The sequence below is a fragment of the Gobio gobio genome, assembly GCF_949357685.1.
Source record: "Gobio gobio genome assembly, chromosome: 8".
NCBI lineage: Eukaryota > Metazoa > Chordata > Actinopteri > Cypriniformes > Gobionidae > Gobio > Gobio gobio.
In genome coordinates, this window is record NC_137114.1 from 39379421 (window position 1) to 39397722 (window position 18302).

The window sequence follows — 18302 nt, forward strand, 5'->3', positions numbered from 1 at the left end:
TTCTCAGCTTGTTCGTAGATCTTCTCATTTTAATGAATTATGTATTCATCCCAGAATGAGCTGCGAGAGCATCTAGCCCCATAGCCATATGAAAAACCCAGACCTTTTCCAGCATCGCGCCTTCCCACCGACTGAGAAGGGCAGGAAGGGCTCGCAGCTGGAAGATAAGCTAAGAAACGGCTAATCCTGCAGTCCTTTATGCTTATACTTTCCCCACTAATTTCCACATCATTGAATTCACAATCCTTTCGAACTGTTAAGGAGCTTTTTAATTCAGACCGGCTTTGTCTTTATCGTCTGCATTATGTCAGTTTGAAACTTTAATCAACTCCTCAAAAGCTACAGAAGCGACGTGTGAATTCGCCCTAAATGTCATTTTCATGAATTAAATGCTTTGTAATTAAGCATTTATCACATTCAGGGCTTATAAGACTTGGCTTGACAGCTTTCAAGCCACTTTACCTCAGAGACCGAATGGATGCCATATCTTCGGCACTAACAAAATCAAGACATACAGCGATAAAGGCAAGAGACATTATAAAAATGTTGCAATTTACGGTGAAAATTCCTCATAGTCACACAGTCTTATTGTTTTAAACTATGTGAAGCCAGAGACTACAAAACATGAATGAATCATTCAGACCGACTCTTTTGAATCATTGAAAAGATCCAACTCAAGACTCGAAAGTCAAAACTCAAGAGAATGATTCTTTCACAAATTGGAAATCGCTACTTTTTCTCATCAGGCCAGATCAGGTTTATTGTTGTTAACTAAAACTAAAAGCATTAAACCATTTTTGTTCATTGAAATAAAGTTGAAAAAACTCAAATGTAGATATTAGAAACGTAAACTAAATAAATTAAAAAAATTGTTGTTGTTTTGTTTTTTTTGCAACTAACTGAAATAAGTTTAAATTGAAGCACTAAAATTACTAACTGAAAATAATAATAAAAAAACATCAATTAAACTTAAAAATGTATATTTACAAAACCCAAAATGTATTTAAAAAAACACATAAATAAATAAAAAAAAAACTTACTTTTTTTTACTTAAAAAGTAATATTTACAAAAAGCAAAAATGTATAAAAAAATAATAGACACATAAATAAATAATAAATATAACTGAAAATAAATTCACTTAAAAAGTAATATTTACAAAAAGCAAAAATGTATAAAAAATAATAAAAGCACATAAATAAATAAAAAATAAAACTGAAAATAAATTAACTTAAAAAGTAATATTTACAAAAAGCAAAAATGAATTAAAAATAATAAAAGCACATAAATAAATAAAAAATAAAGCTGATTTTTTTTACTTAAAGTAATATTTACAAAAACAAAAATGTATAAAATAAATAACAGAAGCACATAAATAAAAAAAATTTAACTTAAAAAGTATAATATTTACAAAAAACAAAAATGAATAATAAAAAAAGCACACAATTAAAATGTAAAAATAAAATCGAATCAAAAAAAATAATTAAACATTTTTAATAATGTAATAAAATTTTTAGTAAATAATACTAGAATAACAAGGGTGAATGCCTGAAAAACTTACTAAACAACTTATTTTGGTCTGTTCTTCAAACAAAATTTAAAGGAACAGTTCACCCACAAATGTTTGACTTTCTTTCTTCAGTGGAACATAAAAGGAGAAATCATACAATAAACGTCCCGTGTTGTTTTGGACCCCAATGACTTCCATTGTATATACAATTACTGTATATGTCGTCCTTTGTGTTCTACAGAAGAAAGAAAGTCATACAGGTTTGATGTCATTTCTAACTATCCCTTTAGATATAATGCATGAGTCATAAAAAGCTACTTTGATTTTTTTTTTTTTTTCCAGTCCTCATTTACGTTCATTATTTTGACCAGTACATTGTTCATGTCAAAATCACCTTTTGTGTTCCACGGAAGAAAGAAAGTCAAACGGGTTTGTTATGACATGAATTCTCATTTGTGGGTGAACTGTTCCTTTAAGACTCCATCATTTATCCTCAGGAGAACTGCTGTTTTCTAGTGTCTTAAATCTAAGGATTAACATAAAACTGAGTCATCCATCAGATGTGCTGGTTATCCGTCCTCTCAGTATCTGGGATTAGTGTGACACTTCTTTAATATCTTCTGTTATTTTTAGAGACGGATTCCTCTGACCCCATCAAAGCCTTCCTTGTGCCCCGTCTTACCCGATCGTGATAGTTAGCGATGCCCTTTGACAGCGTTAAAAAGGGGGATCACGGAGGCACATCAAAGTGCTTTGGTGCGTATGGACAGTGTCTGTTTTAATAAAGCTGTCAGCACAGAAGTCATGTGCTTGCGTTCTTCAGGAATCTATAGCGTCGCGGCCTCCCCTCAAAGCATTTGCCTTCTCATGGATGAAGTTCTGCAAACATCTGCCCTTTACTGAGGACGCTAAAATTAGACCATGCCGTCTGTAATTAAACAGCAAAAGCAGCCCGTCGGAGGAACTTTGTTTGCCATTCATGCCATTTTTCATGAGTGTGCGCCAGCGTGTACGTATGCATGCGTGGTTATGTAGGAGGGAGAAAGAGAGATGCAAACAAAGGAAGTGACAGTGAAACAAGTGGGAGAAAGCTATAGAAAAGGAGATGACATTTTGAGTGAACATCAAAAGCAAAGGCTGTGGCTATTTCACATCTGCACTTGACTTCAGCTTTTAGCACCTCTACACGGGCCGGTGTCTCCTTCTCACATGTGTGCAAAGTCTAATGGAGAAACGCTCCTTAACCACTTTGAACGTTCACATATGAGATCAGGCTCTCCCTTCTGCTCTTTCAAGTCGCCATCAAAGCACACCAGGAAGCATTATACGCGATTGACACCTTTCATTCCAGGCTCTCCACTTCCAGGTCTAATGCCAGGCCCCATTTACTTAACATCTGTCTGTCTCTCTCGGGGATCTGATCAGGAGGACAGCACTAGCTCGGATGTGTTTTGTGAGACACTTTATAGGAGATGTTTAGGACCATCACATTTTATAGTGTGCACTGTTACACCAGTGTGTCCTTGAAGGATTGTCCTTGTTGATAGCTAGTGCCTATAACTGTGCCAAAAAAACTAGTCACACCTATTGAATTGTGAAAAATATCAAATATAGATTAGGTTTAAACTAATTATTTTATTTTCTTATTTATATTTAAAATGTTTAGAATTACAATTTGAGTGAAAATTTTGAAAATGTATATTAAAATATTATATAATATCATTATATATTATATTATCATTATTTATTTATTTATTTATTTATATATATATAATGAGATATTATAATCTATATTATAATAAATAGATATCATAATAATATATAAATATTATAATCATATCATTACAACTTCTATTTTAGATTTTCAGCATTACAGTGTGAGTGAACATTCAAGAATTACGTTGTATTATATTATCAAAATATTAGATTTGATTTAGATTTTCATATTTTTCCATTACAAATCGTATTTAAAATTTTCAGAATTACAATTTGAGTGAATCTAAGAAAATTATATTGTATTGTATTAAAATATTACATTAGATTGTTTTTCATTATAAAAAAAAAAATATTTAAAATGTTCAGGATTAGAATTTGTCCAAATGTTATATTATTAAAATATTTCATTAGATTATTTTTCTTTATAAAAATAATATTTAAAATTTTCAGGATTGATTCAAAATGTAACTATTATATTATATTATTAAAATATTAGATTAGATTTTTATATTTTTTTCTTTACAAATTATATTTTACTTTACATTGTATTATATTATCAAAGTATTAGATTATTAAAAAAATTCATTAAAAATACATTTTCAGAATTACAATTTGAGTGAATATTTAACAATTATATATGATATTATTAATTATATATTTTAAATATATATATTAAATATTATATTATTGGATTATATTATTAAAATATTATAATATAGTTAATATATAGTAATAAATAAATAAATAAATAAATATATATATATATATATTATATATATTAGGGCTGTCAAAAGATTAATCGCGATTAATCACATCCAAAATAAAAGTTTGTGTTTACATAATATATGTGCATGTACTCTGTATAATTATTATGTATATATATAAATACACACACATTCATGTATATGTTTAAGAAATATTTGCATACTGTATTTATACAATTTATATTGTGTATAAATATAAATATTTTATATATATATGTAATACATTTTTCTTAAACATATACATGCTTGTGTCTGTATATATTTATTTATATATATATATATATATATATATATATATATATATATTTATATATATATAATGTATGTATGTGTATATATATATATATATATATATAGATATATATATATAAATATATTATACAGAGTATATGCACATATATTATGTAAAATATATATAATTTTACATTTTCAGAATTCAAATTTGAGTGAATATTTCATTTTACTTTCATAATGTTTAAATATTTTGAGGATGTTCTTTTGCTTTACATCTTTTGCTTTTTGAATGCCACAAATGTGTGTATTTGAACCTTCAAATAGTACCGAATCCTGCAGAGCTGGACATGTTGGTTCTGCTGGACTGAGCTGGGATGAGATGATGGCGGGGAGGGTAAACGCGTGGCTCCTCCATCAGGACTAATAGGAGCCGCTCGGCCCGGTGCAGATCATTTAATGAGATGGAATTGATTTTCCTGTGCCTCTCTCATGCATCTGTACTCTAACCAATTACACAAAGAGACTCCCTGAGTGAGCTTTTGCTCTTGAAACCTCTTACAGCTCCGTTCAGATGTTGAAATCAAGGTTAGGCTGCCCCATAGAGTGGCCTCTATACACTTGGGTGCTCCCTAAAAAGGAATTCATACCTTCAAAATTCATTTGAATCAATCACATTCAGTCCAAATGTACCTGAGCTCCTGCTACCTGAATACTGTTGTTGTCATTCCAGTAATTGTGAGTATAGATTTAAGTATGGATTGTCATTGAGGTCACACTGTATCAGTATCGCAATTGACTGCAGTTTCCATTACTGTCAGCAAAGCAGAAAATCTCTCTTCGGCCATTATAGTGTATGAGGATTAGAGGTTCTTCAAATGTTCAGTCGCTCATCTAGTGGCACAGACATGCTAAAAGCCTGCTGATGAACTTATTGATGGACACAGGTCGAGTCTAGTAAAAAATAGTTGTGACTTTAGCAGAATATGGAGGTTTGGAGTACTTTTATGAGATTGCTGCTCTTTCACAGCGGCTCTATACCTTTACTGTTTAATGATGCCTGTCTCCTCTAGGCATCCTCATCATTGCTGATGGATGAAGTATATTAAGCTCTGAACATCAAAAAACGTTCCCATTAAATATTCTGACTTCCACTCTCCTCATTCTGTCACGCATTTTTTAAAGTACACTTGCCATCCGTATGAATAAGAACATTTAGCACATTTCTTTTTGTAGATCATTTTTGTACATACGATATATTCAGAAGTTGTCTGCATCAATATGATTAATATCAGGAACACAGGGAAAGAAAGCAGTGAAACATTCCATACTGTCTTTATAAAAATAGAAATATGATCATTATTATTATTACAGTAGCACAGCATATATGCCGATCAGGCATAACATTATGACCAATAATAAGGTAAAGTGAATAACACTGGTTATCTCATTTTAATTTTTTTTTATTATTTATAATGTAGATTATGGTAGTAATATAACATTTCTAAAAAAGACTGATATTTTGCTAACCTTTGAATACGGGGGATTGTGTGAATCACAGATTGTCTCAACAATGTCAGCGGCGAGAGTGATGCGAAAAGTGAGGAGAAAAACTGAAGGGTTTTGCGTAAGCATGAACCCGTGTGACCCATGATGCAACTTGTGTCACATAGCAGCACAGAATTTGACAGGTTGTTGCCCACCATTGCGTTTTCAGAGTTGTGCCAGACACCACCACACACTTCCTCTGAGTGCGTCATCAGAAATTTACAGTTGATTCAGCTTCTCCTTTGCATTATAAGTGCATATTAAAGCATATCTGCAATGTTTTGTATTAAGGTCAAGATTATTTGACGCGGTTATGGAAAATTACATGAATAATGGCTAGGACATTCAATGAAAACGGTAGGCAGCAGTGAGTAAGTAACAGTTAAGTACTGGTGTTAAGTGCTCAGCTCCTGCAGTGTTGTGAAGCCAACCGGCATGGCAGATTTATGATGGTCAAGCCCTCACAATCTAAAAGCAGTCACGGTGTTGTGCTGACCTGCAGAGGTTTGCGATCTTCACAGTCAGGTGGGTGGAGTGATCTGATACACCATTGTCCATCCTAAATGTCAAGATGGAAACTTTACTGCCTTCGTAGGTTAAAAAAGTGCTTTTCTGTGCCTTTTCACTGTGTTAATGGAGAAAGTAAAGCATGAACGGTAGATAATTGGGAAGAGAGAGCAGGAATGAGGGTGGAACATAAAGCTGCAATTACAAGAAATAAAGAAAGTCACAAATTGTGAGATATAAAGTCGCAGTTACATAAAAAAAAGTTGCTGTTGTAAGATCTGAAGTGACAGATAAAGTGATAATTGCTAAAAAATAAAGTCGCAATTATGTGAATTTATTGAGAAATAAATGTGCAATTATGGAAAAAGTCATACATTTGTGAAAGCCGCAATTATGAGATGTAGGCTAGTCACATTCCGAGATATAAAGATACAATTACAAGAAATCAAGTGATAATTACGAGATATAAAATGACACAATTACGAGAAAGACGCAAATGTGAGCAAATAAAGTAAAAATGAGAAATAAAGTGGGAATTATGAGAAATAAAGTCATAAATGTGAGATTGTTGTAGTTGTGAGATGTCACATTGTGTGATAAAAAATGTCGGAATTACAAAAAAATAGTCAATTATATTTACATGAAATATAGTTGCGATTGTGAGATCTAAACTGACAATTACGAAAAAAGTACACTGAAAAAAATTATTATGGCCGATTAAATTAAGCATAATTAATTTGTGCTCGTTTAAATAATTTAAATTTTGTTTTTTGTTTTTAATTTAAAAAAATTAATTAGTTTTATGGGAATTGCTTGTGTTTTTGTTTAAATTGAGATAATAAATTGATAGCGACCACTTACGATTAAAACATTTAGTAAATTCAACGAATCATTTTTTTCAGTGTATGAGAAATGAAATTGTCGCAAATCTGACAAATAAAGTGAAAACGAAATAAATGTGCAATTACAAGAAATAGTTGCAAATCTAAGAAAGTCGCAGTTGTGAGATATACAGAGGCAATAAGAAAGAAAGTCCCAATTGTGATGTATAAAGTGAGAATTATGTAGCCTGGATGCCAGCCGAACTTAGGCCCGTCCACAACATTTGAGGTCCATTGCTCAATTTGAGGTCCACTTACTCCATTGCTCTGATTGGTTGTAGGTCTATCCAATTGAGTGAAGAGGCATTTTCTTTCCTGGTTCGGTTGAAACGCTTCATAATCACAGCCCAATGGAGCAGGAGCAGACTCATATTATGACTAGAATCTGAGTATGACGACGTCAGGCTAAGAATTATGAGAAATAAAGTTATGATCATGAGAAATAGTCGCAATTAGGAGAAAAATGCAAATGCAAGAAGTAACAAATGTCTGAAATAAAGCAAACTAAGAAATAAGAGGGTCATAATTATGAGGAAAAAAGCTACTGTGAGATATAAAGTTATTGTGAGATATGATGAAAGTATGAGAAATAGTCTATCCTTTTTTCTATTTTTGGACTGAGATGGAAAATGGCATTCATAGAAAAGTTAGTAGTGAAATGAACAACAAAAAAATCTTTTGTAAGATTTAAGACAGCACAATTCTGGTTTCCTCTGTCCAAATGAACATAGAGTGCACTTCTCAAGGGCAGGGATTCATTTAGCCATATTCAAGTGCACTTACTATTCATGTCTGTTGAATCGATGACTAGACCTCCATACAATTCTGTTACAGAACGAGAGAGATATTTCTTCATAAAGAAGGCAATCCGATTCGCTCTCCGCCTTTCTAAGGTTCCCTTTGTTGAGCTTTCTCCACAGCGATTGGTCACTTCCCGGTGGCCTGCCTGTCAAAGGCTATGTAGAAGGTGCGAGCGCAGTGTTGTGACGCCTGTCCTCATTTATATCACTTTAGCACGGCTTACTAATCTGACCTGCAGGTCATGGCAGTGATTTTAAGGAGCTTGGGAGGCAATCAAGAATCATTGATGAGAAGTGAACAGCTCCGTGAATACTGCATATCTGACCCTAATGTGCCCACGGGATGCAGAAGATGACGTTCAAGGAGAGATCAGAGGACTGTAGCTCTGTGTTAGGTGAAGGGGGACAGACATGAATATGTAACTAGCCTGCAGGCAGTCTCGTCTGTCCTGCTGTTACAGCACATGGGCCTTCGTCTCGATTGGTCGTCTTTCTAGCGGAGCATCTGTCAGGCCGGCCTGTGTGCTGGAGGAAACTGAGCTTTCACTTATTTGCCCCATTGCTCACAACTTAGAAGCACACTGTGTGTATTATAGTATATTATATTAATTATATTATATACACTACCGTTCAAAGGTTTGGAGTTGATAAGTGTTTTTGAAAGAAGTCTTTAATGCTCACCAGGGCTGCATTTATTTGGTCAAAAATATAGTAAAATCAGTAATATTGTGAAATAGTATTGTAATTGAAACAAATATTTTCTATTTGAATAGGAAAAGCTGAATTTTCAGCATCATTACTCCAGTACTACTAGTCGCATGATCCTTTTGAAATAATTTTAATATGCTGATTTGTTGCTCAAAAAACATTTCTTTATATTATATTATCAATGATAAAAACGGTTGTGCTGCTTAAACGAGTTAACAAATCCTTGCTTTCATATATATCATTTATTTATTTTATTTTATTTGCCTTTTTTTTTTTTGTGTGCCGTTTTTTACTTTATGACAGGACAGTTAGATGACAGGAAGCAAAGTTGGAGAGACAGAGAGAAAGAGGGGGACGGGAACAGGAACAGGAAAGTTCCACGAGTCGGGACTTGAACTCAGGATGCCCGAAGCAAAATATGCCGCCGACAAAATATTAACTTTCAATAGAAGAAAAATAACTGACCCTAACTGGTATTAAATACACACACACACACACACACACACACACACACACACACACACACACACACACACACACACACACACACACACACACACACACACACACACACACACACACACACACACACACACACGTTGGTGCAACTACATTATGAGGACATTCCATAGGCGTAATGGTTTTTATACTGTACAAACTGTACATTCTACACCCCTACCCCTAAACCTACCCATCACAGGAAACATTCTGCATTTTAATAAAGCATTGTTTAGTATGTTTTTAAAGCTATTTTAAATATGAGGACATATTAAATGTTTACGTCGTAATACCAGTGTAATACCTGTGTCATTTATACAAATTTGTGTCCTCATAAATCACAAAAACACACACACACACACACACACACACACACACACACACACACACACACACACACACACACACACACACACACACACACACACACACACACACACACACACACACACAGTGTGTGTAGATTCGTTTTTACTACTTACAATTTAAAACTAGGGCTGTATTTAGAAAGCAAAATGAACCAGTACTATTATAATAAATATCTTATAATATTGTGTTAAACATATTTAATTATTACATTATACATTAACTTTGACAGTCCTAAATGTAAGTTTTTTGTACGAGGAGCATTGAAATGTAAAGGTGTGCAATTTATTTACTTGAAAATATTACCCTTTGTATTTCGATGTGGCAAGTTTGTATATGTGCAAGTGTGAATAATTGTTGGGTCTGGAGTAAAATTAGGGTGACTAAATGATGGCATTTTCATGTTTACGTGAACTATCCCTTCAACTCAAATCTGTCAACTCGGCACTCTTTGTAAAGTTAAGAGAAAGCCATGTGAGAGGTTCCTTCATGCAAGGCTTTCAAAGCAAAGAGAAGGGGCCAAGCATCAAGGATTTTGAAGGGTTTCTTTCATACTTGCCTTAGCATTGAAGATGAAATGCATTTGCTGACGTCGTCCTCCTCACGCTAACACTAATACAGCGCTGATGCAGAGTGATGAGTCTTAACAAATGAGTCAGTGCCTCAGTCAATCCGAATTAGAGGCGTTCAGCAGATGAATGTATACCTGCTGGGTTTCTCTTCCTCTCAAGTCATTCATTTACATGGTAAGAATGAGAGCATCCAGTTTACCTTCCCCACCTCTCTCTCTGTCTCATATTTGTTCACCAGTCAAGGGGCAGTACTCCGCTGTAAATCAGAGCGCATCTGAAAGGCTGAACAGTCCCAATGGAACCGCGTTGATGCTCTAGTAATATAGTCCAGCATGCATTTGCATTAGTAGGTCTGCCTCTGGTGGGTAATTGATTGACTTTTTTGTTGAAGCCTGTTGTATTAATTGCAGACCTACTGACACACTGACCTTAATGGATGTGGCTGCCGTCACCTCAGGCGTTAAACCCTTTCCATCTGGCCCCCAATCAGCCCGGGACAGTCCACGCCATGTGACATATTCTTATTATTTGAGGTGAACCATCAATGGAGATGTTGTAGCTGTCTAGCTTGCTATTGCTAATATCTGTGAAATTGCTACCCTAGCTTTAAACTAAAATCGAAATGACTGAAAATATAATAATTTCAAGTTAATTTAAAATACTATTAAATACTATAAAAGTATACACACAGATCAGGCATAACATTATGACCGGTGAAGTGAATAACACTGATTATCTCTTCATCACGGCACCTGTTAGTGGGTGGGATATATTAGGCAGCAAGTGAACATTTTGTCCTCAAAGTTAATGTGTTAGAAGCAGGAAAAATGGGCAAGAGTAAGGATTTGAGCGAGTTTGACAAGGGCCAAATTGTGTTGGCTAGACGACTGAATAAGAGCATCTCCAAAACTGCAGCTCTTGTGGGATGTTCCCGGTCTGCAGTGGTCAGTATCTATCAAAAGTGGTCCAAGGAAGGAACAGTGGTGAACTGGCGTCAGGGTCATGGGCGGCCAAGGCTCATTGATGCACGTGGGGAGTGAAGGCTGGCCCGTGTGGTCCGATCAAACAGACGAGCTACTGTAGCTCAAATTGCCCAAGAAGTTAATGCTGGTTCTGATAGAAAGGTGTCAGAATACACAGTGTATCGCAGTTTATTGTGAATGGGGCTACATAGCCGCAGACCAGTCAGGGTGCCCATGCTGACCCCTGTCCACCGCCGAAAGCGCCAACAGTGGGCACATCAGAACTGGACCACGGAGCAAAAGGGGGACCAACACATTATTAGGCCATTATATTATGCCTGATCAGTGTAAATAATAAAATGGCACATTCATAAGCACTGTTAAATGGCCTCTATATACTGTCTGTAGGCAGTAACAGGCAGTTGAGGGGCCGTATTAACACATCTCTCGGGACCGCTTCCACAGATGGTCCTTTTGGATTCGTTTTATGTAAATAACAGTGCTGTACAGTAGGACACAATGACACACACACACAAACGCACACCCTCCCCCTGCGCCCCTCAGTGCTATCTGCAGTCACTTTCATTATTTACCATGTGAATATTTCATGGTGACATCAGTGTTCTGGACGGCCCATGCTGCCAGAGGGGCCCCGCTAATGAGGCACGACGCCCCTCTCAGCTGGTCGCCTTACAGCCGGGCTAAATCTCATGTCTTCCTTTTTCTTCTTCATGTCCCACCACAGCGTCTTTCTCTCGGCTCCTTTTGGCGTTGTTGTAAGCGGTTCACAACTAGGGTACATAATTAACCTTCATCCTAGTAAAAAAAAAAAAGGGGAGGGGGCGAAGAGCCCAGATTAGGGCACTCCTCCAGTCAGACTGAAAGGCAATGTTTAGTGGTGCTTGCCAAGGCATGACTCACTATTACTGGTGCGGATACTTAAAGTAAGTGATTTGAACAAACCCCTAGTCCTAAGTGTAAATCCTCTTGCACCGTTTGTCCGGCATAATAGCGCTCATTTTTTGTCTCGTCTATTAATTTATTCAAATATACTTTAAAATGCAATTCATGCATACAATATCTTAAAGTCCCGCTGAAGTGCCTTGAAACACACAGCGTTATTCAATGTGTTGACGGAATTTCCACTGAAACAGGAAGACAGGGCGGGACATATCGAGCAGCTCCTCCTCGTTTTTTTTTTTAAATAGCCAAACGCGTTTAGTTTATTAGGCCGTTGAGCTCGCCCGAGCCGCATTTGACAGCTTATTACAGCTACAGTTTAATAGATTCCTCCTTTAGATTTTATATGATAGTAAAACAGTGATCATAATCATGCTGAGGATGTGTAGTTTGAAAAGTGTGTAATTTATGTTGGTGTTATCTCTTCTACTTGTTAGTGCTGTTTCTAATGACGAGTCTGTCTAACTGTCTCTCCTCCGGTCTCGCTTTAAAATACAGCATTCTGTGCAGAATTCAAATGGGTCTGATATGATTTGTGGTCTGCGCCAACTCGTGCATATGATCCGCTCTGTGCTATCGCGTCTCTGGAACGGAGCAGACTGTGCGACGCTGCTGAGGTTCGAATGACACTAAAGCGAAACCAGACTTCATTTGCCCCAATGGAAACAATATACACTGTCTGAATCGTTCCCTATCCCCTATATAGTGCCATTCACCATGTAGAAAATGGTAATTGCATGAACAAGTGACCGATTTCAGCCGCAGCTTCAGCGTCTATTTACTGTATAGTGTAGTGGGCGGGACGCTTTAGATTCTAGAGAGCAATTCGATTGGACAGAAAATCTGATGAGAAGCTTTTAAGTTTTGAAAGGATGTAAGTTTTGAATGCGTATATCTTCCAAATGCGTTTTGTTTTGGAGCACACTACCTTTATAGATAACCTTAAAGGATTAGTTCACTTTGAAATAAACTTTTGCTGATAATTTACTCACCCCCATGTCATCCAAGATGTCCATGTCTTTCTTTCTGCACAACATTCCAGGATTTTTCTCCACATAATGGACTTCAATGGGCTCCAAACGGTTCAAGGTCCAAATTACAGTTTCAGTACAGCAACAAAGGGCTTTAAACGATACCAAACGATACCAGACGATGAATAGGGGTCTTATCTAGCGAAACGATCAGTCTCCGCCATAACTTCCGCTAAGTGAGGTCAAAATACGAGCGTGGTCATAGATGTATACGTAGATGCCTCATTAGCGCCGACACAGATCAATAGAATGAGGCATCTACTATCGATATATCTATGACCACGCTCGTATTTTGACCTCACTTAGCGGAAGTTATGGCTGAGCTCAGAGATAATCAGGTTCGTCTGATAAGAGGTAAAACAATAGCATAAATACTGCTCGGTTTCTCGCAGAAACGGATCGCTTCGCTAGATAAGACCCTTATTCATCGTTTGGTATCGTTTGGTATCATTTAAAGCCCTTTGAAGCTGCACTGAAACTGTCATTTGGACCTTGAACGGTTTGGAGCCCATTGAAGTCCATTATATGGAGAAAAATCCTGGAATGTTTTCATCAAAAACCTTAATTTCTTTTCGACTGCAGAAAGAGAGACATTGACATCTTGGATGACATGGGGGTGAGTAAATTATCAGCAAAAGTTTATTTAAAAGTGAACTAATCCTTTAAAGGGTTAGTTCACCCAAAAATGAAAATTCTGTCATTAATTACTTACCCTCATGTCGTTCGACACCCGTCAGACCTCCGTTCATCTTCGGAACAGAAATGAAGATATTTTAGTTGAAATCTGATGGCTCTGAAAGGCCTCCATTGACACAATGGCACGGTTCACTCTCAAGACCCTTAAAAGGTACTAAAGACGTCGTTACATAGTCCATCTCACTACAGTGGTTCTACAATAACTTTATGAATCGGCGACAATAGCAACTGTAACCACTGTAGTGAGTGAACCACTGTAGTGAGATGGACTTTGTAACGACGTCTTTAGTACTTTTTAAGGGTCTTGAGAGTGAACCGTGCCATTGTGTCAATGGAGGCCTTTCAGAGCCATCAGATTTCAACTAAAATATCTTCATTTCTGTTCCGAAGATGAACGGAGGTCTTACGGGTGTCGAACGACATGAGGGTAAGTAATTAATGACAGAATTTTCATTTTTGGGTGAACTAACCCTTTAAGGCTAACATATTCATACTAAAAGCCAAAATGTACATTTTCTGTGATGAGCATGGTTTTTTAAATATTTTTTTCTGTATTAATTCTGGTATTTTTTTAGGCATAAATAAAAAGAAATCAGGATGATTCACCTATCCTGATTTCACAATGAAAAAAAGAATAGAATACAATTTTTGAAAATGAAGTTTAACAATCTTTTATTATTATGTCTCACAGAGACATAAATGACATCACAGAGGGACCCCTGCAGACTGTCATGACTGTGTCAAGGTCAATAAGTCTCTTAAAATATCAGATCATTTGACCTGTTAGTTCAGGATGTGAAATGTCCCCCAAAAACATGCATTAATTATTCGTGATAGTTGTAGTAAAAAAAAAAAAAAAAACATTGGAAGAACATATTAAAATCTTTTTGAAAAGGCTGTTTAAGATGTGCAAATATGTTATACTTTTTACTTGATGCTTCACCACTGTTTTCTTCTGAAAATCTAGTTTCCCCTCGCTATTTAATTTCAGCTGCTTTTACACTGTATCAACCCTGAACTGAATCAACTATTTGTGTCTGATTTGTTCAGTGAAGTTAAAAATATATCCTCCTTTTCTTCTGTTTGCAGTGAGGGGGTCTTCAAGTGCCCAGAGGACCAGCTTCCACTGGATTACGCCAAGGTAGTAATGCACTCAGCGCTAATCTCTCATGCATTCTGCTGTAGAACAGATTACAGTTCAATCTCTCACAGTCGTTTACATCCCTGCACTATACAGTGGAGTTCCAGGGGCCTCGTGCTGTACAACTTTCCACCAGTGGCTCTGCAAGAGTGTACGAAATGCTTATGCGTCAACATAGCCTGCTATTGTTTGTGAGTCAGTGACTGCCCCAGGCGCTCACCCCTCGTCCACGCTTCTCAAACCACCCGAGTAATCACACTAATGAACTACCACAGGCCACTCATTTCCCTGGGAATGTGGAAAGGAAAGAAAGGAATGAAGAAATGCAGATGACACATAGATTGGCTTGGAATATGACAGAATAGATTTTATGATGCTTTGATGCGCAGTTTGGGTTTTCTGCATGGAATTGCAATATATATATTGCTCAAGTTTACACACCCCTTGCAGAATCTGTGGAAATGTGAATAATTGCAACAAAATAAGAGGGCTCATACAAAAATGCATGTTATTTTTTTTATTTAGTGCTGCCCTGAATAAGATATTTTACATAAAAGTTGTATATATACATATAGTCCACAAGACTATAAAGTTTACACAGAAAAATACTCCAGGTCCAACAAATTGTTCAGTTTTCCAGCATCTTTTTTGCTGTTTTTGAACCCTCTCCAGCAGTGACTGTATGATTTTAAGATCCATCTTTTCACACTGAGGAGAATTGAGGGACTCAAACACAAAAACCGGTTCAAGCATTCGTTGATGCTCCACAAGAAAACACGATGCATTAAGATCCCGGGGGGTCATCAATATTTTTTCATTTAGTGCCCTTCAGAAGCAACAGAAGATACTTACACGTTTCCCGGAAGACAAATGAAGTAAATTTACCTTGATCTTCAAATTCAAAAAGTTTTCACCCCCCGGTTCTTAATGCTTCGTGTTTCCTTCTGGAGCATCAGTGAATATCATGATTAATGGGACATCAAATGTGCATAGTCCAAAATAAAATTGTCCATAAAATATGTTTTCTTTCTAGAACTAGAATGGGGGAAAAAAGATCTAAAAATAAAAAAGTAGCATGATCATATAATGTAACACTAGCCAAAGAATGAGAGGAAGGGTAAAAAAACGGATGCTGTGCATTGTGTTAATTTTTTTAACAAAATTGTTTACAAAAGAGCATTAAAAAGTGATTAAGGGTTAATCTCTTCATGAAGGTGTTAAATATTAATACAGTAGCCCACGCTGTAAGCATTTCCTTTCGCACAATATTTCAGTTAGATCATTTTCTTCTGCAGTTTAGTTCATCTACAACATGCCACATTAAAGAAGGAATTTCAGCAAATCTTTAATTAAACTATTGGCTAATTTTTCATTTTACTCTTTAGTTAATTAGTCCAGTTGAGCTGAGAAGAGTCTGCATTCTTTAAAGAGTCATTTTTCTCATGTGGTGCCTCAGAGAGTGAGATTACGAGTTCTATAAACATACTGTACCTTGAATTTGACAACAGTGATTTTAAAGCTACTCTAAATCAGGGATTTTCATTTGATCGGTTGAGAGCTAAAAATTGTCTGCCAGTGATAAAATGCACAATATTACACAAAATGCTTCCCAAATCTTTTGTTGCTGATGTCAAAACACTAGTCTTTTGATATTTTTTGGCATAATTTCATCTCCCACTTATCCAACTTTCAGCCCTATTACTGTGGGGGTTTTTTTGCGCAAACTCTTCTAACATCGGAGTAATTTCTCATGCAGTGCGTTTGACACGCTTTTGGAAGGGCACATGCACGAAGTTAAACCTGTTCTGTGTTGGAAAGAGCTTTAGCGCACTAATCCGTTGAAACTGTGATTTGCACGAAGTCAGGGGATAACTCTACTCATCCTGGAAAGCCTGGAGTGCTGCAGGAGGGGTGTCTGATGCTCATGAGGCCTGAACACACACAATTATTGCACAAGCAGTAATTTTTAAAGACCTGACAGCCGCCCAGTCGCCCACAGATTACACATCCACCTCCGCAGGGCTTTTGTTTAGTGCCTGTCTGTGTGTGTGTGTTTGAGGTTGGGTTCACCCCACGTCTCAGGTCTCATTTGGTATACCTACTCTGTCAAAACTATAAAGTTAATAAGTACACTACCATTGAAAAGTGTGGGGTCAGTCGATTTTCTGAATTAATTGAATACTTTTATTCAGCAAAGTTGCATTAAATTGATCAAAACATTTAAGGTTACAAAAGATTTTGGTTTCAAATAAAGGCTGTTCTTTGGAACTTGCTGTTCATCAGTTGAAATAACAAAATTATTAAGCAGCACAACTGTTTTCAACATTCAAGAAACATTTCTTGCAGCAAATCAGACAGATGTCTGAAGGATCATGTGATTGATGATGCTGAAAATTCAGCTTTGCGTCACAGGAAAACATTACATTTTATGTGATATTTTTTATGTAATAACATTTCACAGTATGACTGTTTTTTACTGTTGTTTTGATCCAATAAACGCAGCCTTGGTGAGAATAAATTACTTCTTTCAAAAACATCTTAAGAAATCTTACCAACTCCACACTTTTGAATAATTCCCACTTCTGGGAAAAGCGGCGCAAAATAGAACAGAAAATATTTATTTATTAATATTTGATTTGCATTTTGGTGTTTCTATGCAGAATTGATATGCAATATCCTAGAATTTGCATACAAATAAATTTGGGGGATTTGATAATGGAGCGCCCTAAAGTTAACCAACTTATGCAAATTAGTTGCAACACGGTTCTGTAACAACCAATTGGAGTGCAGACATTGATCCACTACTTGATATAGTTTGATAAAGCAATTGAGGATGCAGACTTGCCACTAACTATTTTTGCAGAGACAATTTGCCTTTATATGCATTTATATATATTTAGTTATTCTGTCGTCGACTCATAGTGCGTATGACAGGATGGCACGGTTGCAAGATTTTATCTTGGTATGCCAGAAAATCTGTCAATGGAAATTAATTTGTGTGTGTGTTTGGTTGGGAGCGTGAGGGAGGGGGGGGGGCTCCGTATGGGATGACATGGGTGGCAAACGGCCACGTCTTCAGTGCTGCCTCACGTGCTGCTGTAACACAGCAGATCTGTGTGTGTATGTAAATCCTGCCGGCAGCGGATTTGGGCTGATTGGATGGAGTGCCGTCTCATCCTTCATCGACTTTATGGCTGAAGGGAAGATGCAATAGCCGCTGGATGCGACGTACACACACAGCCGCACGTGTACACACTCGTTTCACGAGGCTCTAGTTGAGGCCATCCATCTCCGGAAAATTGAATTTGATCGTGGGGCAGCGCATTTGTGTTTTTGACAAAACATTCTTTGTCCCTCTCAAAATACGTTTTACTCTTTGCATTTTTTTTTTCATGATGTTGCATCATTGTTAT

General features: G+C 36.4%; 1 protein-coding gene across 1 annotated transcript in view; it reads left to right on the top strand.

Moving 5' to 3' along the window:
• The window catches only part of traf4a (tnf receptor-associated factor 4a), a 54080-nt gene that overhangs the window by 23143 nt on the left and 12635 nt on the right, over positions 1–18302 (top strand). Inside the window, exon 2 of the mRNA XM_079823576.1 lies at positions 14838–14889. Within this exon, the coding sequence (XP_079679702.1) occupies positions 14838–14889 (52 nt within the window). The remainder of the gene's footprint in view (positions 1–14837; positions 14890–18302) is intronic.